This window comes from Penicillium samsonianum (genome assembly GCF_028829775.1).
Source record: "Penicillium samsonianum strain IBT 33392 chromosome Unknown utg000002l_segment0_segment0, whole genome shotgun sequence".
Taxonomy (NCBI): Eukaryota; Fungi; Ascomycota; class Eurotiomycetes; order Eurotiales; family Aspergillaceae; genus Penicillium; species Penicillium samsonianum.
The window spans coordinates 2,033,529-2,056,836 of NW_026643260.1; the positions used below are offsets into that span (position 1 = coordinate 2,033,529).

Below are 23,308 nucleotides of genomic sequence, written 5' to 3' on the forward strand. Positions count from 1 at the left end.
CGCGAGTGTGGGGGCTTGGCGGTGATGTCTACTCTACTTCGACATGATTTTCTATTTCAATCTTCACTTCTACAATAATATATATTACGATCTACAGTTTTAGTGGGTTTATTTGGAAAATAGTCATTTTACTGATGTTTTTATACCACTGAAATTGAGATCAAACCTAGGGAAGGATGGAATGCCAACATAATTAAAACGCCCACTTTTTGGTATCCAGGAAGATAGAATCAAATGAGATAATGAGTTCATAACGCGAGCAGGAAGAGCAGCCCTTACTCGGCCATCTCCTCGTCATCACCTTGTCCGTTGCCCCAGAGACCCTCGATACTGAACTCCTTGGCCCACTCGGTGACGACCTTTGTAGTGTCGACACCAGGCTCAATATCGCCGGCAGGAGCATCCGCCGAGACAACGGGCAGCACGGGCGCATTGGCCCAGCCTTGAATGCGTCCATCTCTCCAGTCGTTGATAACGGTCATGGCAGCGCTCTCGATGTTGGGGACACCGCGCTTTCCGAGACGGCCGCGCTTGCGGGCGACCTGGACCAAGAAGTCGGTGGTCTTGTCGCCATTGCCGGGGAAGAGGGCAGTGATGCCGTACAACTCGAGCATCTTGGCGAGGAGGTTCTCCGATGAGGATAGACGCTTCATCAGGAGGTTGACTGCGGGGATGGGATCCTCAATCTGCTTGGGCGGGATGGCATTGAGGAGAATGAGACGGGCCTGGTCTTCTTGCTTCTTGTTCTTCTTGCTAGACTTGTCACCGGAGCTGGGGAAGACAATTCCGGGCGAGTCAATCAGCTTGAGCTTGCTGTCGAGCTTGACCTGGCGCAGGCTAGTGGTAACACCAGCCTCGGCGCCTGTTGGGCATGCATTGCTCGAGCCCTTGTTCAGACGTGCGGTGAGTGCGTTGATGACGGACGACTTGCCGACATTGGGGTATCCAATGACACCGACAGAGACGGCTCGCTTCAGCTGCTTGGCGCCGGCGTATGACTTAAGGGCACGGAAGAGCGTATCCGAAGTACCCTTGACCGTCAACTGCTTGTGGTCGAAGCTGTGTGCGTTGGCAGTGGTGCCGCTGGATGCCTTAAGAGGGAGAGTGGGGAAAGAGCGGCGCAGGTGAAGCAACCAGGCCTTGAGCACTGGCGGCGGAACCAGATCGATCTTGTTCAAAATGAGAATCAACCGTTTGTTGCCACCATCTGCCATCATGATCTCGCGCTCAATATCCTTTGAGCGGGTGCCCTCGGGGTCGCGGGCATCAAGCACGTACAGCACGACATCGGCGTTGTCGGTGACCTGCTTGAACACCTTGTCGAATTGGCGTCGTGAACTCTCCTTTGAGTAAGACTTTGAATTGACCAATGGTGGGGCAGACTCGTCAATAGTTGCGCCGCCCTCCTCATCGTCCTCATCCATCTCATCCTCGTCGTCTTCATCTTCCTCCATCTCTTCGTCGTCACTTTGGTTATCATCGTATTCTACAGCACGGGCGCGTGCTGAGGCGAGAAGAGCAGCCATGGGGTTCGAATCATTGCCCTCAGCATCCATATCATCATCCATAATATCGTTCTCGTCGATGTCGACAGCCTCGGTGCCAGTCTTGGCGGGCAGACCTTCAGTCTTGCGGGTTCGTGCCTCCTCGCGAATATGTTGTTGCTCCTCGGCCTTCATGCGCTTCCGCTCTTCAATGTCATGGAGAAGCTTGTCCTTGTTGGGGAAGAGATTGGGAATGCCGGGGTCCTTCTTAAGTTTTGACCGCCATTCAGGGTTCTGCAGAGAAAATAGTCAGAACCTTCGATCAAAACCATTATGGAGATATTGTCTGTAATACCTTCTTTGCGAGCTTCTTTTGCTTTCTCTGCTTCTGAACAGCAGACTTTTCTCTCTTGTGCCTCAGGCGGACGGGAACCCGCTTGGAAGTCTTGCCTGTAGACCGTTAGAATTACGCCTCAGGACCGCGTGAGCGAGTGGTGGAAAAGAGTATCATACCGAATCCGCTCTTAGTAACCATTTTGAATGCACGTATTTGTTGATCACAAAAAAGTGCACAGCAAACCCTCAAAGTCAGTCCGCAACGGGAGTAGAAAAAGTTGAGTGCCAAGATTTCCCAGCCGATAAGCGGATTAGCAGTTAGGCCGATCTCCGAAATTTTTCAAATGACTAAGCTTGCGGGAAGGTTACCAAATTAGGTACATACCCGACTCTGTGGAGGCATCGGAGATAAGCAAGAAATATATTTTGATGATGCCTTAGCCTCTATTATCTTCTCTTGAAGTTCTTGTTTCTCATACTGTTGATACTTCTGTTGATACATTCGAGAAAATTCTCAACAGATTGCTTCTTGTCTTTCACTCAACATCAGCTTCTCTGTCTCTCCATTGACTCCACGCACTCAACTCTCCCCGCATCCCCCACCATGACCGTTACAACAGGATCGTTCTCCGCGCCTGCGCAGGTCCATACATTCGATGGTCTTCTTTCTGACTTTGACGGCACAATCGTGGACTCGACTGATGGTATTCGATCCCCACTCGAGTCCTCCTAGGATCCATTGAAACCAATGCTGACTATCCGGTATTAAACAGCCATTGTGAAGCACTGGCACAAGTGAGTCATAAACACACCCCACATGACCTCCGCAAACAGAATCCCTAACATGGTTCCCGCTTTAGAATTGGCGAAGAGCTCGGCGTCGACCCCAAGACTATCCTCGCGACCTCGCATGGCCGCCGCAGCATCGATGTAATGGGTCTATACGACCAGACCAAGGCCAACTGGGACTGTAAGTCTACCGGACATTCCAAACACTCAGAACCGACTCCTATCTACCAGCATAGCCATAGGATATAAACTGACAACACCACCTCACCACAGATGTCAATGAAATCGAAGGCCGCATCCCGAAAGAATTCGGCTCCGACGCCGTCGAGATCCCGGGCGGCCGCGACCTTATCGCAGCCCTCGAGACCTCCGGCGCAAGATGGGGTGTTGTAACATCCGGCACGCGCCCTCTAATCGACGGCTGGCTGGAAGTACTCAACCTCCCACACCCCAAGAACCTGGTGACAGCAATGGACGTGCCGCTCGGCAAGCCGGACCCGCGCTGCTACCTGCTAGGCCGGAAGCTGATTGGCATTGAAGAGTCAACCTCGATTGTCGTACTCGAGGATGCACCGTCTGGTATCAAGGCTGGTAAGGCTGCTGGGTTCAAAGTGATTGCGTTGACGACGACGCATTCGCTGCAGAAGCTTCAGGAGGCTGGTGCGGATTGGATTGTGGAAGATTTGAGGAGCATTTCGGTCAAGGCGGTTGTTGATGGCCAGGTGCAGATCGAGATCAAGAATGCGTATCAATAGATGGTCGTTGCCATCTCGGTTTCGCCGATTCGCTGCTGCATGGGCAGGGATGCACCGTTGCATTCGCTGCTGCGTAACGGGTTTCTTCGGAGTTGGATACACAGCCTAAAGATCTCATGGTAAAGAGGTCATGACTTTTTTAGAATTAACTTGCATTACATACAGGTTGGTTTGTTAGATATATATTCATATTTTTAGACTTTGTTATCAACCCTTGGTTTGTCTGGCTTGGCGTGGGAGTCATGTTTGTTGAGCTAGAGGACTTGTAAACTGGCAAATGTGCACCATTTGTTCGTATTTCCCTGAAAGGCGAGATCACAGCTGGTGGTGCTGAAAAAGGGTACCTCGTATCTACGTAGAAAGGGAACCAGGTTTTTTTTACTGCTGTCTCAGGCTATGTAACTGGCTCTGACGCCCACTGGACCTTTTGAGCAGGGCTGGATGCTCCCCGACCACAAGCACTGGGCTCTGCATATCCTGAAACGGTACAAAGATACAAAATCCTGAAGCAGCTCAGGTGGTTCCCCGGGCGGGGATGTAATCGGGCCAGGCAAGGTGCAAGGTGCAAGATGCAAGATAAAAAGTACATATGCACGAGTTCCACATATAACCCACCATGTGTAGATACTTTGAAGCAGGTATGGAGTTCACCCCAGCCATGCTCACGAATCGGTGGTTCTATGTTGCAGTACGGAGTACGAAGTACGAATTCGTTTAATGACAGCCGGCAGGTCTCATAACAAGGACGGTGGCTCGTCTAGATGATTCGGCCGGCAAGGATCAAGCTGTAGAGCTGTTGACACAGTAACTGGACGCCCTAGATCACCATGGCGTGCGTGGTGGACACCTTTCATAGGTATGCAACTACGCAATCCTTGCAGCTCAAAGCCGGATTTCTTCGTCACGGCGTTACAGCATGCAAATGTACCTGCTACTCACATCTGATCCAATGATTCGGGCAGGGCGGGCCGCGAACTACCGTTCATGCACGCTTGAGTCTTGGGTGGATGTGGAACCAGGCCGTGAGCACGGAAATGCACCCCCCGAGGAGGATGACTTCAGGTTTGGAAAAAAAATCCCAGATCTGCTCTTATTGGGGCTGGGAGTTTTGGCTGCAGCTGCAGCCAGCTCTTTCGGGAAAGGAGTTAGATGCTCACGAGGATATTGTGGATTTCCCTCCCGGCAACTTTGGAACAAGAGCATTGTGCGGATGTCATTGGTGAGAAAGTGGTTTGGGGGGGGAACATCCCACACCTGACTGGGGGAGCTTGGGGCCAGAGCCAAGCTTCTCTCCAGTGGTGTCGAGGAAGGCCAGTTGGCCGGTGAGAACAGCATGCAAGGGGGCAAGATTGCATCCTGCGCATGGGTCGGGAAGAGGTGATGCTCGAATGCAGACTCCTGAATATCGTCACAATTGACTGAACCGAGAAAGGCGATGTGGGAGAGCGCTTTTGCTCCAATCTGGAGGGGTTCCTCGCCCACGAACCTATTACGTCGTACACTGTATTAAGATGTGTGATAACGGATGATGGGCAAATTCAATCTCATCACATACAGCGGGTTTTGCTGTCATGCACTTCCCTACAACATAATTCCGATCTGGACCACAGCAGGATGCACCGGGTTGAAGGGCACGTCCAATCATGTTGCAGACCGTTCCTCTGTATATGGTTTCGCAGATTATTCTGCGAGCTTGAGCACTGGCCCCACGAAATTGACAAATACATAATTCCAAGGTTATATGCAGGACGCTCGATATAGTTGCGCACCGCCACAGAACTTTTCTCAGCGCCACAAGGGATCCCCGAGGAAGGCCGCGGGGGATCTATCACATTGACAGATCTGCACAGCTCGGCCACCTGGCTTCTGGTCACCGAAATACTCCGAGCCCTTAAAATATCGTGGTTGACGAGTCAAGAAAACCACTAAGCTATGCACGGCCATGGATAGGGGTTTGATATCATAATCGGAGGGTGGGGGGACAATCCTACCTCGGGAGGATCCCCAATTGACGGTCAATCTATGAAGGTTTGAAACTCGAGAGATATTTAGTTTTGCTATCACACTGTCGATCACATCCTCAGGTTTTCCCGGGAAATCGTGCCCCATTCTCCTTTTTATTTTTGCACACTTGGGCACTGTGTTGTTGCAAGGTCCAATATTTGAGATTGTGTTTTCCGGTGTAACGGTTCACATCAGATCCAATCAATAGTCGGATCCATGGGGCGAAGGGATCCGTGCGGGAAATACGTTACGGATCGACCCAGGGGTCGTCATGGCAGATCCCCCGAATTTTTGCCTAGATCTCTGTGCAACAATATAGTAATAGCCTAAATACTAGGTAATAAAGTACGAGAATGTTGTACTTTGTACTTTGTACTCCGTACTCCGTATATTACAGCAGCATTTAAAGGCGTAAAAAAGATCAGAGATCGGGAATTCTCAGCCAGACTGGAGTAATATCAAACTGGTCCGTTTCCACGCCGCTCGGATTTTGCTTATGATGTATGTAGTACTGTTCTCGCCATTACCTTGGACCATGAGACCATTTTGTGAGTGGGTTGGTGGGGCATGATGTGCCAAGACGAAAGTGAGCACAATCGCCCAAAGGAAGGAGTCATGAAGCCATCGGAGATCTCATCGGGTGTGATGTTCGAACACCGATACGCGCCCTGATGCACATGAAGCTTGAAAAGCCGATTCTAAGGTTTTGCATCGTCACAATCACATCCATCACAGTATTACTTCTAAAGGGCAAGATCAATGGTACACTACGATACAAAGTTTGGGGGGAATCTAAGAGCCACGTTGTGTACGGATACTCTCATATGATCTACCCACTCCGTGGAGCTACTAGTTGTCTCAAACAAGGTCTTTTCTATGGATTTTTCTCCGGATGGCTTCCTCCCTGGTGTCAATCACTCCACCGCAGTCTGCTAATCTATATGACTGGCTCACCGAGCATGATCAACCTTGGATCACTATAGCGTTGGCGGCTTTTTGGGTCAGATCATGCTGCCAGATAGAGCAGTCAAAATGGTAGATCACTAAATTGTGGAGGGGTGCTCTTGTGGCTTACAGCTAGAGCAGAGGTTCCGCTAGACCGGTTCATTGTTGCCTTATTCTCTCCGAGCGCCACTATTAATGTGTCAACGAGGTCAGAGTTTGGGTTATTTATGCGATCCTACGGTGAGGAGACAGGCGTTTGGAGATCTCTCGACTCCATAATTTCAGATTCGCCGCCCAGAGATCTATGTTTTGCTGTCAATGGTTCTGAACAGTCAAAGTGAAAGATTCTGAAATGTCCCATACTACTCCGTGCTATAACTATACAATATAGTTACAATGTATCTGTCTGACTACCAAATTAAGCGTGGGATGAAACAAAGTTGAGACAGGAAGAAAAGACCATAGCACCAAGGGCAGCCAGCTCAGCAGTCTCCGGATGTCCGGGCAGTGATCATCTTTAGGCGCATGTGCATGTTAAGGGGGTGGACAAAGTTAGAGATGCAACCCTCGTGACTTGCGTGCATGGAGCGTCTTATTTCCAGACGTTTAGCGCCTGTCGAGCAGGGTCCAACCAGATCCCTGGGAAAAGGCAAGATGGTGTCACACACCTGGAATATGGTTGGAGCCTGGAGGAAGCCGAATAACAGGGGGCAAAAAAATATACCCAAAGAGGGGGGCGCCACATTCAAAGAAAGAGATAAAGAAGAAAAGCTCGGCAGATCCTTGAGTGATCGACGGGGGATCTGTCGACTATTGATGTTTAGTTTGTCTTGGCTGACTGCCATGCGCCCGCGCTAGTATAGATTTGTGCTAGCGGAAAGGGAAACCTGGTCAGGCACTGTCAGTTACCAGTTACAGATAGCTGACACTCAGTTGCTTCAGGAGTCAATAGTCTACGGAGCATTATACAATGTACCTTTGTAGATAAAGTACGGAGTAGACATCATCGATCTCCATCATCGTGACGACCCTCGAATCATACAACCGTATTATAGTACCGAGGGACTGCGCCCGATCGTCTGACCCAGAGCACCGGTCTCCAGTCGCTCCGGTACAAGGGAACACTTGGGAAGACTCGACCGGGATGTTTAGGGAGAAAATGTGACTACTACCTAAAGCAGACTGATTATGCAAGTTCAATCACCGTACGGAGAACTCTGTACCGATATCTATAACATAACTTGATAACGTCTTGTATATAACTTGAAGCTACAGGCTACAAACATACAAGACACATGCTCGGTACTCTGTACTCCGTACAGCATACAATATTGCACATAAATTAGGTACTTGCTAGCAGATCCACTGATATTTCTTTTCAAATTAAATTCTTCTATAGTGGACATGATTTTCTGTGCAGCGATGGGCACCTCCTGGGATCAGACATGACGCTAATGCAGGAACTGGGATTTTTTGCGTTTGCGTTTTTTTGGTTTGTGGAATTCACGGGATACCAGATGGGGGTCCTCAAGCCCTGAAAGAGACAATACATGGGTGTATCACGTTGTATATACGTAAATTACCGCGGGAGGGCATCCGACCCAAACTCGGCTCTCCGCACTTGAACCCTGGCTCACCTTTGTTTACTCCGAAGCTTACTATACGGCCTCGGGACGTACGTCTAGGTATCTCTAGTGCTGTAGCAGGTATGAGCAAATATGGACCAGCATTTTCCCACGAATATTCATGAAAGATCCGAATCGATCGGATAGGGCTTCATGAAGCCTCGTATACAATTATTTTTTTTCAGTCACACGTCCAGGTTGGAATGGGTTCACGAGGGGAGTCTAGACAGGATCGGAATTATGTTCTGGGCCAACTCTATTCTGGAAAGAAAACAAATTAATAAAGCCAATGATAAAGGATACCTCGTAAAGAATAAGAATAAAATAAAGAATATTCAAATCAAATCAAAATGTGACTCTGATGCAAGAGTCAGGCCGCCACCCCCTACCGAGCGGGCGGTAGCGCGACTCCACGGGCTAAAAAAGGATGAAATACGGTGGGGGGTAATTCAGCCTTCAGTTTTTGTGGGTTCTTCGCATCATTGGATTGTTAGGGGAGAAGTAGACGATCCCAGATCTGAATTGCTTTTCCCATTGCAATTCTTTTCCATGATTATTCATATATGTATTTTAATATTTTAATATAATTCTTTTTATTTATATACTCGATCGAAGTACAGGTACCCACAATCCGGGTACTCATAGTACATAAGTCTCATGTACCCAGTACAGGCACAGACCTTTGCAAGATTCAAGTTGTTTCATCTGATTACCACCCGTTACTGAACAATACCCGTCCACCACCCAATCATACCACACTGTTCGGCAGCTCTGTACCGTGTTTTACCAGCCGTCACCCCCGATCTTCCCCCCAGCGCCTCCAAACTCCATCTTTCTTTCTCTTCATCCTTTTCCTTCCCACACAGTCTTTCCTTTACGTTCCTTGGGCTCTTTCTTTGCTTTTTATGGTTTCTTTTTCCATGCACACTCTTTTGGGTCCCTAACTCCCGAGTCTCTCCTTAACATCGACTATTATCACAAGCTACCACTGCTCATTTCTTTTTCTTGAATCACGGACTGCCCGTACTGCCACTCTTTACATTTACAATCAAGGTCCCTGTCTCCATCGCCATAGGTTGACCAAACCGAATCTACTTCATGATATAGACCTTATTCCTCGAAGCTGCCACTTTCTTGTGCAGCATCTCCTTCCCCGTCTCTCTCTCTCTCTCTCTCTCTCTCTCTCTCTCTCTCTACCTCTCTCGCGCTTTTCCAACGACTTCCTCTCTCCTATACCTACCTACCTACTTTCTTCTTCAGATCGCCATGAGTTATATCCACCCCTCATGGAACTACCAGGGTCACCAGGGCATCCCAATGGACCAACATATGGCATATGACCCGTCCATGGTCCCTCCTCCGATGATGCACCCCATTGATGGTTATATGTACCCTCACCCACCAATGGAGATGATCGACTACTACCACCAACCGATTATGGACTACGATGAATACACAGAAAATCTGTCGCGGCCACGGTTGACCAAGGAACAAGTTGAAACCCTGGAGGCTCAATTCCAGGCTCATCCGAAACCAAGCAGCAACGTTAAGCGTCAATTGGCGGCTCAGACAAATTTGAGTCTGCCTCGCGTTGCAGTACGTAAAAACGGAGGGAACCTTTTTGTCTACCCAGAGAGCTAATCGAGTGAACAGAATTGGTTTCAGAATCGTCGCGCAAAGGCCAAGCAACAGAAACGCCAGGAGGAATTTGAAAAGATGACGAAGGCCAAGGCCGAGGCTGAGGAAGCTGCTCGCCGGAAATCAGAGACCTTGGACCAACTGTCCGGATCTCGAAAAGGATCAATCGCCAAGGAGGAATCAGAGAAATCCGCTACTCCTAAGCAAACATCTGCCTCCACATCCAGTGGCCATGCCAAGACAGATTCCACATCCAGCCGTTCCAAGCACCATAAAACGAAAAGTGAGTCAGCAAGAGAAGCAACTTTTGCATCTCTGCAAAGGGCGCTGAATGCTGCTTGTGCTGCCCGGGATCGATTCGGACGCCGGATCAACCCCCGAAGCAAGAACGAGTCTGTTCCCGAAGAGGAAGAAGACGAAGAAGAAGAGGCAGTGTCCCCTACCTCAATGCCACCACCAAAAACGGCGACTCCAGCCAGTGATCATGGGAATCTTGCCAGCATAAACCCTTCCTTTTCAGGTTGGTCTGGTATGAAGGACGAACCAGCTTGGGGATCCGGCGAGCACAATGAGCATGTGGGATACAACACTACAGAGCAGACCTCTTATTCCACTTGTCACCAGTCAATGGCAGAGATGTCAAATCCTTCCCACTCTATGCAACAGAACATGGACGTCTACTCCAACCACCTGCCCCCTCACAGGGAAGAGTGGTCTGAGGACAGGGAATCACGACACGACAACCTTGTCTACAGCAACATGCAATATCCGATGCGCATGCAGGCACCAAATATCTCGGTCACACGTCGTGAGTCTTCTGATGCACTGACTGCCTCGTTGGAGGGCATCGGAATCTGTACTACCGGCCAATCTGGGCTCTCTCAGCCTGTCGATCGAGTCGAAGCAACTTGGAAGGAACCTGGCAAGGAGCTTGATCTCGCCGCACGCCGCAAGCGCCCTCGCCCCGCTGCCATTGGCACCTCGGGAACTCGTCCTTTGGCTAACTCGACCTCGATGTCCTCGCTCTCACCTACCGCTCGTATGCCTAACTCCGGTGCCGGCAACTCGATGAGACAATCCAAGTCAACTCAGAGCCTCAACTCCCGGTATGCCGGTGTGAGGAAGGCCTCGGCTGCCCAGCGGTCTCCTCTCAATTTCACTTTTGCGGATTCCGGGTCTATCAAGAAGGCCGAGAAGATGCTACGACCCTCGATCTCGACCAATAGCCTAGCTCCACCAACTCCCTTGACTCCGCAAGACCTCCAGCATTTCATGCCTGCCTCCCCCACGGAAAGCAACTACTGCTTGTCGGCCCACTCCACAGCCCACTTCTTCCCTACCTCTCAACCCATGCAGGTCAACATGGCATCACCTCCCGCTACGCCACTGGATATTTACTCTCCCTTCCCTTACCAAAACGTGGCCCCGCCGATGTCGGCTCCGGCTCAGGTCTCTTCCTTCCCCGAATATATCACATGTGACTCGGTTCCCATGCCAGCACGCAGCTGGGCCGACACTGCTTCCCTCTCTTCACCTGAGTACCCTGCTGGTCTCCAGGTGCCGCATTCAACAACCGTCTCGCCCATGGGCTATAACGCGACCACCGACCACACCGGACAGGCCTTTGGCATGGAATCGGTCTCTGGTTCCCCATCCTTGATCTATTCGATCGAAGATACCGACATGCCAGGCTCTGCCGAGCTCGCGGAGAGGAAGCGGACTGAATTTATGATGCACGAATTCCCAGAGCATGATACCCACTTTGGTGGCCATCACTTGCCATCGATGCAGAAACCGAAAGCCTACACGTTCGCGAACAACACGACGCCAAGTAACTACCCTTCCTAGGGGAAGGTCCCCTGGCCTTTCCCTTACTATGGATGTATGAGAAATGCGCGACAACTTTTGGTGTTTTTTGGTCCGGGACGAGTTTACTACGCAAAATTTTCGCCTTCACCTTCGTTTTCCTACACTTTCCCTCATAGGGGAGATGTCGTCTATCCAACCCTCCGTGCGCGGAGAAGCACTGTCACTTTATGTCGTCTATATACTATCTTTTTTTCGTGTCTCTTTATTCTTGGTGTATTCACCGGGTTTTTACATATTTGGAGCATTCCTTGCATGTTGTTTATTGGCCTGGGATTGTTTTTGTTATTTTTGGTGTCTAATAGGACCTTTTAATTTCTGCCGAGCTCCCTCACGGGAACCTCGAGACCTTTTTTACCTTCTACCTTTGATTTCTTGTCTTTCTCTTTGTCTTTGACCTCTTTTTTTTATTCCCGTTGGAATCGGGTTTTGTGGATGGGATTTGAACTTGGGTTTGCATATGGCTTTGGCAGCATTTGGCTTATTTGACATTTTCCACGATACATACATTTATTACGTATCTATACTATCTCATATCTCTCAATCAAAAAAGGGGGTGATCTCTTAAATTTTTAACATTTACCCGAATTACAACCTAAACCTCCGAGAACGAAATTATGATCAACCAGCACACGGTTAGGGCCCGGCTATTAGTTCAAGCCGTTTATGCCTTCCCCTTTCGAGCTCGCTTGTGCGAGTCCTTCGGAGATATATTCCAAAGGCATCTATGTACTCCGTACTCCGTACGTCGTACAATAGTGGATTCAGCACGTGCGCCAAACCATAGGTTGTCATGTCCGGAACCTTGGAACGCGGAATAGCGCCCATGGAACTCACGGTAAACTTAACTACCACGTGCGCTACAGTCTTCCAAGGTTTTTACTTGAGTATAAAGGAACATATTTGTCGATCTCATCTTAAGATAGAGGGGGAAAAAACAAAACAAAATTGTTTATTGAAACATTGGAATTGTAACCCGCGTATCTCCGTCTTCAATGAGACTCTCCACTCTCGGTTCAGCCCTTGTGGGCCTAGCTGTCGCCCAGGCATCGACTATCAATTACTCCGCAGTCACAGGCTACTTTCTACAAGATGAGGATTCGACTGATCCCTCTACATTTGACTATGTAAGTGAAGCGCAAATTCCGGCCAATTAAGAATATTTATATTTCAAAAACTATCTCTTTATCGATGTCTAAACTTGTCATTAATTCGGTCCACTAACCTGTTCAGACAGCGGAGAACTTCGGCCTGATCGACCGCGCATATCCCGCCGACAAGGAGCACAAGAAACACAAGTCCCTAACGCAATGGGAGCGCTTCTACCACCAGGTCACCAAGTTGAATGAGGATTCCCCCAAGGACATCGAGTACAAGGTTCTGTTTCTTGGTCGACACGGGGAGGGGTGGCACAATGCCGCCGAAACGTATTATGGAACACCAGCGTGGAACGTAAGTCCCTGCCCACCACTATAACGTAACGCCAGCGCCAATCTAACTATCTCCATTCAGTGCTACTGGTCCGAACTCAGCGGCAACAGCACAGCAAGCTGGGCAGACGCCACCCTCACACCCGGCGGTGTCACCCAAGCGCTCAAAGCAAACGAGTTCTGGCAAAAGGAGATAAACGAACAACGAATCCACACACCAGACCACTACTACGTCAGCCCACTGACACGCACTCTGCAAACCGTCAACCTGACTTTCACGGGCCTGGACATGCCCAAACACAGCGCACCCTTCAAGCCGACCATCAAGGAACTCTTCCGCGAAGGAATCAGCATCCACACCTGCGACCACCGCCGTACTCGCAGCTACATCCACGACCTATTCCCGCACTGGCCCATTGAGCATGGGTTCACCGAGGAGGATGAGCTGTGGAATGGCGTGACGGCTGAGTCTAGTGGGGCGCAGGATGTTCGCAGTGCCCAGGCTTTAGGGCAAGTTTTCTCTGCTTCCTCCAAGAAGAAGTCGTTTGTGTCGATTACCTCGCATTCGGGTGAAATCTCGTCTATTCTGAGGGTTATTGGACACCGGACCTTTAAGTTGAGTACCGGCGCGGTTATTCCGGTGTTGGTCAGGGCTGAGAAGGTTCCGGGTACGGCGCCCGTCACCTCTACTGTGCCTTGGGAGGTGAGCCCGCATTGTACAGAGCCGCCGGTTACGTCAGTTTCGGCTTGTGTTTGTCCTTCCAGTGCGGTGCCTGTTACGACGCCTTTGGCTACGGGGTTTTAGGGTGATTTGTAGGCTGAGTTGAGTGGATTGATGGTTTTGTTTGTACGGTAGACCCAGCGTACACACAAATCAAGCATTTTATGATGACATTTGACATTACCAAAACATGTACAATATAAGAATAACCGGCCGCTTATGCGGCCTCTGTCTTTCCAAGGTTGATGGCCTAGGTCAGTTATATGATCCATTTAGTGGTATAAAAGACGTTATATTCAAGATTCTTCTAATATGTCTTTGGATGATCTACTTTTTTTTATCTTTTAAGATGCCTTTATATCTCTTTAATGTCTTTTTGGATCTCTCATTGGATTTGTTTTAGGAAGTCCTTCTCCCGCTCCCTCTACTCCTCCCCCTCCTCCTATTGGTATTTACCCGCTTGTGCGGTAAGAAAGAACAAAAGTGTAAAATGTCATACATAACATGAGTGAGGTCAAGTGAAAAATCTAAAAACAAAAAGAATCGTCCCCGGGAAGGCTTGAACTTCCAACCTCCCGATTAACAGTCGGACGCGCTAACCAATTGCGCCACGGAGACTTGATTGTGGCAAAGGTCAGTGGGGATGGCTTCATTAGTGGAGACGAACTCAATGGCTTTGTGTTGACCCGAGAGTATGAACAGATCAGAGTCAGTGCTGTAAATGGGAAGAGGCGTGAGACAGAACTGAGATATAACTGCACTTGTGGAATTGCATGTACTACAAATGCAAAGATTGTGAAATAAGTGTGAACAAAAATCTTGGAACTTGAGGCTCCGGATGCGATGTTTCCAAGGTTCCAAGGTTCTTTCTCCACACCTGGGCACTTCGCTCTGATTGGTCATTACTCTCCGTGCTTCTCTGTGATTGGTCCATTGGAGTATATAGTGTGTCTAGGTAGATCGCGCGGAAGTCGCTGCATATCATGCTAGTATTGTCCTTCCCATATTATTGTGACGTGGATCTACTTCCTTACTACACCTTCCCCAATCCCACTCTTTTTTCACCGGATTTCATTGGCCGAAATGATGGCATCCATCAGGTCACAAGGCAGATGCAATCAGCACTCTGCTTGCCTCAGGCTCAAGCTACCATCACAACCTTGGAACTTGTGTTCATAAACAAACCATCATTCTTTTGTTTACCCCCGGCGAAGCATCTCTTGTGTACTCTTGGTGACCTCCTGGTACGTGTTGCGTTGTTCCTGAATCTTTACAGATTCAATTACAGCAATGGATCCATCGCAGACCCAAAGCCCGCCCTCGTCGCGGCTGTCTGCGATGGTCTTGAACAGCTCGCCCTCAGACCTGCTGGCTGCGATGGCATTGAACAACTCGCCCGCTCAACAGGCTCCATGCGATGCTCCTACTGAGGCTCCCTCTGCCCGCACCTCTTTGTTTGGTGGCACCTCCCCTCCCGGGACTCCTCGCACTCCCCGCTTGGCTGAAAGTCCTTCCCCCAGCCCGAGCCCTCCCAATACGCCCTCCCCGCTCGACAGGCGCCTATCTGGCAACCCGAATCTTTCTCCCTCGCGCACTCCTCATGATGATGCGCAGTCTGATGAAACCTCTGGCGATTTTCCGTACTTGGCACGAGGGCCATCGCTCCCTTATGAAGCCTGGGAAACAGTAAGTACTACACTGGGTCAAATCAATGGAGCTTAAACATATTCAGTCAGCTAACTTGATCTCAGATCTTTTATGCCACGCTTACTAGTTTCTCCTACGAGGAATATGACTTCATTTATGGAGATGTCTTCGAGCACCCGGCTACCAAAAAGACCCTTTCGACTCTGAGACTGGTGAACCGAATCTGGAACCGGATTGCGACTCCTCTCCTTTTTCGATATATCCAGGCCGTCGTTGGATACTCTGCTGGTCGACCTCTCGATAGCATCCTGAAGATATCCGAAAGCCCACACGCCCTTTACGTCCGCGACGTCCGCTTTGGTTTCGTGGGAGCATGGCTGCCCGGACTGGATTATGATCGGTACATCGACGACTTGGCAGCAGGAGCTCTTCCGATTCTCATCAGTCGTTTCAAGAACATTCAAACATTGCGGCTGCAAACACCCACCGTGGTGGACACATTCAGTGAAGAAGGACAACTCAAGCCGACGATGCTTGCCAAGCTGACAAATGCTCTTGTCCATACTCTACGCTTTGTGCCTGTCCCGAGACTGAGGTGCCTCCATATGTCTATGCCAACCACGGCTGAATTTGCCCGTTTCTTTGAGTCGAACAGTTACGCCAGCAACTTCACCAACGTTTTCGCCCAAATTGAAGAACTACACATCACCATTAATGACAGCACTGGCCCTGATGGCAGACGAGACCCGAAATGGCCCCGCTCTGTGATCAAGACCAAGTATCCACTCGATCGATTTGCTCCGTATCTCCTCCAGCTCATCTCTCACGCAAAACGGATCCAAGTCTTCAGCCTGGATGCCCGTACCTGGTTTGACGTGTCTGATCTGGAAGCAGAAAGTCTCACTAATCTGAAGAGCTTCCGACTCGAAGGAGTGAGAATCAACGACGAAACTCTCAGGCAGATTTTCATACAAGCTCGGAAAACGCTGCTTCGCATTGAATTGGTCCACGTTCGGCTCATGTCTGGTACCTGGGAGGCCGTTTTTGGTCATCAAGCACTTCCTCCCTGGAACCTCATGTGGCTTCGTGTTGATGGATGTGGCTACTCGATGACGGGCACCAGTTCTCAGTACGTCGGTTATTCATTCTCGCACTACCCAACAGCACTCTGGACTCTCCATGGTCGGGACTGGTTGGCTCTTACGCACTGGAGATCGGTGGTGAATGCAAACCGTTATCGCAAAGGACTGCCTAGATGTCCCCATTGCTTTTTCCCGTCAATTAACCCGATCCATAATCCCTAATTAGAGGGATACATTGTAAGCAAGATTTACATAACAAAGAGGTCACGGGGGGCGATATTATGATTTGTGACTGCTGTTCTTGATTTCTGGGCTTACTGCTGGGGATGATCTTTCTTGGGATTTTCCCTTGAGGGTATCTACCTAGGTATCTGGTAACTACCTACTCTGCTTTCTTCTTTACCTGGTCGTCTCGATCTCCGGGTATTGTTGTATGTAATGATTTTTTCTTGATTCTACGTCTGGTCGTCTTGGTCTCCAGACATCCATGTACTTTCTTTTTCTTTTTCTGCCTTTTTCCCTTCCCTTTTCTCTCGGATGATTCCTTTCCTAGGTTGGTTGATGGGCTTGCGGTATCATAGTATCGTGGCTCAGCGTAGGGCTATGTAAAACTGCGGGTATTAGAATCTAGTTAGTCACTGGATTATACAGTTAGTGAATAGTTGGTTAATTAGTTGGTTATCTGCACCCGTATGCCTACATAGGTAGTGAGTTATGCCCTGCGGACTTAAACCAAGGCTCTCGAGAGAGCATGGACTCATAAAGTTTCACACTCGTAAGGTGGATCTCTCCCATTTCAATCCCTAATTTATAGTCTAATAGTTTCCTATCCTTTCTTTGTTTTTATCCTTCCCTCTTATAGTTACGAAGCGATATTTGCAACACTTCAATTCCGAGTCCAACCTCAATATTCTAGTTTTGGTTAATATTTCATAAATGTCAGCCGACATACATCAAATAAGTCTCCGTGGCGCAATTGGTTAGCGCGTCCGACTGTTAATCGGGAGGTTGGAAGTTCAAGCCTTCCCGGGGACGTTTGTTTTTTTGACAAATTTATTTCTTTCATTTGCAAGGAAGCATTTTTTTGCTTCTGTCTTGCATTTTTTTGGGGGGGTTTTTTTTTTGGAAGTTGTCTAATGGTAGGGTGAGGTTGGTTTAAACTCAGTCGTCGAACTTTATTTGTTCGTACTACATCAGTCGTATCCATGGATGTACAGAGCCTTTCTTTATCGGGTACTGCATCAAAGGTTTCATTTTGGTCGAGATTAAAATGAGTTGTTTTCTATGTCTCGGCTATGTCTAAGAAGTAAGAAGGAATACTCCTTGATGCTGGCGAGATCTATAAAATATCGAAGACAGAAACACCGATTTTAACTGCTACGTGATCCATTGCTGTGTCATGGTATTGTGATACCAGATAATCTCGCTTCATAGACTGAATAAACCAGTTCGGTGTTACTCTACTCATTGTCTGGTACAAGAAGATCTTGGTGGGCTCCGATTATTCGGAGGCACCGGTAACTGGAGATGGCGAGGCTTGGTTAGTGTTAGTATGTGGATGCGAGAACAAGCACTTGGGTGATTCATGGTGTTGCCACTGCACTTTTAGTATATTACTTGGGGCATGTATATATAAGACTTGGTTTCTCGGAGGGAACAATGGATATCTATAATGCGGGCTCGTGAGTTGCTCTGATTTGGATAAGTCTGTTGGATTGTGTAGTTTACGTCGTGGTGCTCATACGCAAACCAACCCACCGGGTATCTAATTTGAGTCCTTGAATTTGTTGTATATGAAAGAATCTCCCATATATGAAGGCGGATTTGATGAGCACTCGAGCAGGTGCCACTGGGTTTAAGATTCGCGGGGGGCGAGTTACTCTTGCTCTCTTAGAACGAAAGGCGAAGGCTCCAAAGTACCCTAGTGGCTTAATACGGCCGGCCCCTTGTGGCTCGTCAGCTCCTATTGCTGTCTATATATCTCATTTTGGCTTGGTACTGACAAGATTACTGGTATGGTATATGTGACACCGAGATGCGTGAGCTATACCTGGTGGGTGTTTGGTTGGTTGTATAGTTCGGGACTATCAGTGGCTCTTTCCTGTGGTATGATGGGGATCTGTCATCTCTCTAATTATGATGTCTGTTGGCCTTTTTTCGCCCTGTGGGCTGTGTTCGTGTGGCAACTAGTAGCTATAGCGAATATAAGTTTGAAACATCGTCGGGCACAGTAGCGCGGTGACATATATATCTTCACCAAGATAATGACATTTTAAACCATCATTTTTCCTCTTTATTTTGGTGTTTCCGCCTGGAAATAAGGGGGGATATATTTCATGAGATCTTCAAATTATTTTATCATTATTAGACAAAGGAATCTGGAGTGCATGATAATATGCTGTGATATCAGGGCTGTTTGCTAAGGAGGACAGGGTGAAGTACGTAATTTTGGTTTATAATTTATAAGTTCCCTTGGTCTTTCATCAAACAAGTCTCCGTGGCGCAATTGGTTAGCGCGTCCGACTGTTAATCGGGAGGTTGGAAGTTCAAGCCTTCCCGGGGACGTTTGTTTTTGTTTTTGTTTTTTTCCCCATCCCGTTCCTTCCCTTATATTAATTAACCAACTAGAGGAAACGATGGTGGCCGTAATAATCATTGATATTTTCTTTTTTTTTGGGTTATATGGTATAACTCTACATATTAAACGTCTATCTACTTGCAACTGCAAGAAAACAAACCAGAAAGCAAGGTGCCACGATGAATATGGAAACAGAGAAAACCAGGTTCTTAGGAGAGGAAAAACAAGGTAGGGCTGAATCCCACGCTGACCAAAAGTACTAGAAGAAAGGTTGGAATGGACGAAGCATGGAAAGCAGCAGTGGAGACTTAAGTAGAGAAAAGAAACTGCCATTTGACAGGTATACAAGTTAGACACAAACAACACAAAGCCGTAAAGAATTGATACATAGGCAAGAAGAAAGGATTTAAAAACAAGTATAGAACTCAAATACACAGGGCCAAGCAGATGCAAGCGAACAAGGATCACACATTCCTTTGAACAACCACGAGACGATCAGACATATCGGTTAAGGTACAAGAACTAGACTGTCCACAGCGATTCACCCTCTATTGACCATGTATGAGAAATGAGATAAGAAACATACACATGCTCATAATCCTGTAACACTCTGTCCAAAAGGGTAGAATAAACGCCGAGCGTAAGGACCCAACGCCGGTAAAGAAATACCAAGAAAACAACAAGAAGAAGAATAAGCGAACAAAGAAACAGGCACCTCGACTAAGTACAACTCAACAAAGGGTATAGGAAGGTAGGCCCAGATTAACATTAACCGAACATCCTTCACCATGGGATGCAGTGAAGAATGCAGTGGAACACTGGAACAGGAGAGAATATTTCAGGTATGAAAGCATGTGGCGAAAGTGGAAAATAAAACAAGCACGCCTCAGATGATAGTGTAAAAGCTGGGAAAAAAAGAACTCCAATCTAGATAACGCCGGCCGCCGTGAGCTAGTATGACCACCCACCTCCCAAGGGGCTGCCAGACTGGCCCGGTTGAGGTTGTCCGGGTTGCATCGGGCCACCAGGTCCAGCAGGCCCAGCAGGCCACCCAGGCATACCATTGCCTGCCATGTTCATTGCAAGACCCGCCTGTTGAGGGTTTCCGCCCATGAAGGGTTGGCCACCATGAGCCTGGTTGGGTGGATACATGGGTCGTGCCATTCCCGGATAACCGGCCGCCGGGTTGGCTCCCGGATATCCCATGCCCTGCATACCCTGAGGTTGCGCCGCTTGGGGGTGTTGCATTTGGGAATATTGCTGAGGCATCTGAGGTATCGACTGTCGCTGTTGGTTGCGAGGAGACTGGTGGTGATGTTGCTGCTGCGGATGATGCCCGAGGGGAGATGGGCTTTGTTGCGGAGCTGCAGACATTTGTTGACCATATTGAGGCATTCCAACGCCCTGGTGGCCTGATGATGGCAACGGGGACGGCTGTGGCTGCGGGGGTGGCTGTCCCCAAATCTGCTGCTGTTGCGGTGAATATCCGTATGGAGGGGCCTGACCCATACCGCCACCCATGGATGGATTGGACCGCTGTTGCATAAGATTGGGCTGCATGTTTGGTGGGATTCTCAGAGGAGACTGTCCAACGGACTGTGGGTGAGGCTGTTGGGGGTAGTTTGGTTGTCCACCCATCATTGGATTAGGCTGCATGGGAACCTGCTGAGGGAGCATATGCTGTGTATGAGCGGGATTTGGCATCCCCGCCGAGGGAATCTGTGATACCTGAACAGGTTGTGACACAGACAAACCAGACTCAAGAGCAGTATTAGACTGAGTCTCTGAAACTGGGGCCTCGCGGGGCTTGGAGTAAAATTCATCCAAGCCTTTCTGGCGGAAATTGCGCTGAATGCTCAACATTTTGTTGAAATCAGTCGTGTGCTGGGCTTGATTCATCAGGTCTGCTGCTGAGCTAGTTTGCGTGCGGTCGTGGTAAGGTTGCCCGGTCAATTCCTGGCGTGCACGAGGCATGACATTGTAATCCCGCAGCCGCGGGTCATCTGTCGTCGACATATGAATCATGGGGAGTGGAGCGATGGACATAGAAGATTCAGAAGTATCCAGCGAGAGCCCGTGAGGCAATGGCTCGATGGCACTACTGTAGACAACATCATTATGAGGCAGCGCCGGCAACAGGTTTGTGGCTGGCTCTGAGACGGAACCGTCCCGAGCCTTAGCCGCACCAGGGCGCTTCTCACCCGCGAGGTCATCCTCGGTGAAGCCCTGCTTCCTAGCCTTGGTCTCCCAGTAGTCATCTCGAACCCGACGGCCATTCACAATCACCCGGCTCCCGAACTGTCGGAACATGGATCTGGCGGAGACAATAGCGATTTGACGGGATCGATAGGAATATGGCAAGATATCTTGCTGGATAAGATCGTCTTTCTCGATTTGGGAAGCAATGATTTTATGCAACGATCGGTTCTTGTTGAACAAAAGATATGAATCACGATAATTCAATACCCTCGCACACTCAGTCGCAAGCATGAATAGCTTGGTGCCCCGGAGGGGTACGCGGAATGTCCGGCATTTATACTCGCGGCCACCCTGCGGATATCCCATAGGATCTGCCTTGGTCTCTCCTGCTTCATCAAACTCTTTAGGGATGTACTCATCGCCTTCTTCATTCAGCTGGTCTGATGTGTGATCTCTCACAGTAGGGAGCGCTTTGACCAGTGTTTTTGTCGGTGTGCTCTTGCTGTCCGGTGATGCAAGAGACGGCGACCCGGCGGTGGCTTGCGATAGTGGGCGTGCTTGCATTTGAGGAGTTTGGATAGATGTGTTTGCGATGTGCTGTTCACTAGAACTTGGCCGAGGCGTCTTTGGGGGACGGCCGCGCTTGCGGCGACTTTGTTCCTCTAGAAAACAAACGAGACAATGTTAGCATCCATCTCGTGAAGTACAGAAGCTGTGACTAGGCAAGGTGCAAGCGCTGCTGGGCATATAGCATGGTTCTGGATGGAACCTATTGACAATGCCTTCCCACTGCCCACGTACCATCATCCTGATCCCTTTCGACATGTCCATTTCCCATGTGGTCTGGAGTGCGACTACGCTTGACACCACGGGGGCTTGCTATTGCATGGGAATGTGCTGGCAGGGCAACAGAGACTAGGAGGGGTATCAGTTTGAAAGCAGAGATGGGGCAGGAATACACAAAGAGACAAGGCAATGAATAGGAAGATGTGATTCATTCCATCAAGTAGTCCCATCCATAGAAAACAGAACGCGCGCGAGAATTTGTTATTGAGGGTGAAATAGGAAATGAAAGGCGCGAGGCCGAGGCACCAAGAAATGCGATAAGACACATACCAGAGTTGCTCAAGTTTGCGGGATCGATGGTCCCCGAGCCATCAATGATATCCATACCATTCATTGTAGATAAGGGCTGAGATGTGCCATACATAGCGGGTCGAAGGTCGGACGGTTAGAGCGCCCGTCGCAAGATGGCGCGTCAAGTCAACGCGCGATGTATCCGGGAAGAGAAGGAACGGAAAGTGGCGCAAGAGAGCGGGAGATGCTCATGCAAGACTTTCGGACCTCTTAAGGTAGATCGAATTAGGTCAAGTCGTCAGGAACTTGTAGCCTTTTAGGTAGGATCTCGGATGAACTTGGGTTTGAGAGGGGAAGGAACTCGAGGCGGTGAAGATGGCAGCCTGAGTGTTCAGGTGTTCGGCTGAGAGGACATCGACTTGTTAATAACTGCGAATATAATCTTTCGCGAAGCAAGATTTTGATCTCTTTCTATTATGTCTCTATCGGGGAGAAATTAAGTCTTGCAAGGGGCAACGGGCAATGAAAAAAAAATTAAAAAAGAAAACGCTCGTCTCGTGATTGGTCACGAGCAGAAACAATTAAGACTCACAAGTCTGCTGCTAAGAAAGTGGCGCCGAATCAGACAAAAACAGGCCTCAGTCCTGCAGGCTGAAGATACTTTGGGCTTTGTAAAGGCTAGGCCAAGTCGTTTGTCCTAGAGAGCCTCGGAACAAGTAAAAGATACACACACAGGGGATTTGAATAGTTAATGTTGGAGTGTTGGGGGGTGTTGGAGATTAGTAATTTTCTCCCCGCGTGATATATTGATCGGGTATTGATTGGATATTGGTCACGGTAAAAGGATCTGATCTGAATGGAGCCGGAGGGAATGGGGATCTTTTTGTGATGTTCTGGGCGTCGCGGATACGGCGCCAATATACGTACAGAGTCGATAGGAGACAAATGAGATCATGGACGGTAGCACTCAGCTGCAGCATATCCATAGAAAAAACGATGCTTTTCTTCTCTTTTGACTCCTTTGATTCCAACGTAATCCAAGAGGGTCGATTTTCCGAGGTGGTACAGCGATCGAATCCTCGATATGGGTTGAGAAACACGGAGAAGGACCCTGCGTCTTTTTGGGCAACAG

General features: G+C 48.9%; 6 protein-coding genes across 6 annotated transcripts; 4 read left to right on the plus strand and 2 right to left on the minus strand.

Annotated features, from left to right (window-relative positions):
* Nucleotides 1-275: 275 nt before the first annotated feature.
* N7471_002620 (GNL3/Grn1 family GTP-binding protein) lies at nt 276-2,019 on the minus strand (the record flags this gene model as incomplete). Its single annotated transcript, XM_057275340.1, has 3 exons — nt 276-1,778; nt 1,840-1,934; nt 1,998-2,019. 3 exons carry the CDS (start codon nt 2,017-2,019, stop codon nt 276-278), a joined length of 1,620 nt encoding a protein of 539 aa, XP_057139978.1.
* A 405-nt stretch (nt 2,020-2,424) lies between these two features.
* On the plus strand, nt 2,425-3,364 carry N7471_002621 (HAD family hydrolase; the record flags this gene model as incomplete). Its single annotated transcript, XM_057275341.1, has 4 exons — nt 2,425-2,524; nt 2,594-2,615; nt 2,681-2,790; nt 2,883-3,364. The coding sequence occupies 4 exons, from the start codon at nt 2,425-2,427 to the stop codon at nt 3,362-3,364; spliced, it is 714 nt and encodes a 237-aa protein (XP_057139979.1).
* Nucleotides 3,365-9,204: 5,840 nt separating this feature from the next.
* N7471_002622 (homeobox domain-containing protein) lies at nt 9,205-11,424 on the plus strand (the record flags this gene model as incomplete). The annotated part of the gene is made up of 2 exons (XM_057275342.1): nt 9,205-9,534; nt 9,592-11,424. The coding sequence occupies 2 exons, from the start codon at nt 9,205-9,207 to the stop codon at nt 11,422-11,424; spliced, it is 2,163 nt and encodes a 720-aa protein (XP_057139980.1).
* A 1,013-nt stretch (nt 11,425-12,437) lies between these two features.
* Nucleotides 12,438-13,677, plus strand: N7471_002623 (phosphoglycerate mutase family protein; the record flags this gene model as incomplete). Its single annotated transcript, XM_057275343.1, has 3 exons — nt 12,438-12,569; nt 12,676-12,894; nt 12,955-13,677. The coding sequence occupies 3 exons, from the start codon at nt 12,438-12,440 to the stop codon at nt 13,675-13,677; spliced, it is 1,074 nt and encodes a 357-aa protein (XP_057139981.1).
* Nucleotides 13,678-14,883: 1,206 nt separating this feature from the next.
* Nucleotides 14,884-16,544, plus strand: N7471_002624 (uncharacterized protein; the record flags this gene model as incomplete). Its single annotated transcript, XM_057275344.1, has 2 exons — nt 14,884-15,279; nt 15,345-16,544. The coding sequence occupies 2 exons, from the start codon at nt 14,884-14,886 to the stop codon at nt 16,542-16,544; spliced, it is 1,596 nt and encodes a 531-aa protein (XP_057139982.1).
* A 3,307-nt stretch (nt 16,545-19,851) lies between these two features.
* Nucleotides 19,852-22,279, minus strand: N7471_002625 (putative nuclear localization protein; the record flags this gene model as incomplete). The annotated part of the gene is made up of 3 exons (XM_057275345.1): nt 19,852-21,761; nt 21,901-22,014; nt 22,216-22,279. 3 exons carry the CDS (start codon nt 22,277-22,279, stop codon nt 19,852-19,854), a joined length of 2,088 nt encoding a protein of 695 aa, XP_057139983.1.
* Nucleotides 22,280-23,308: the final 1,029 nt, after the last annotated feature.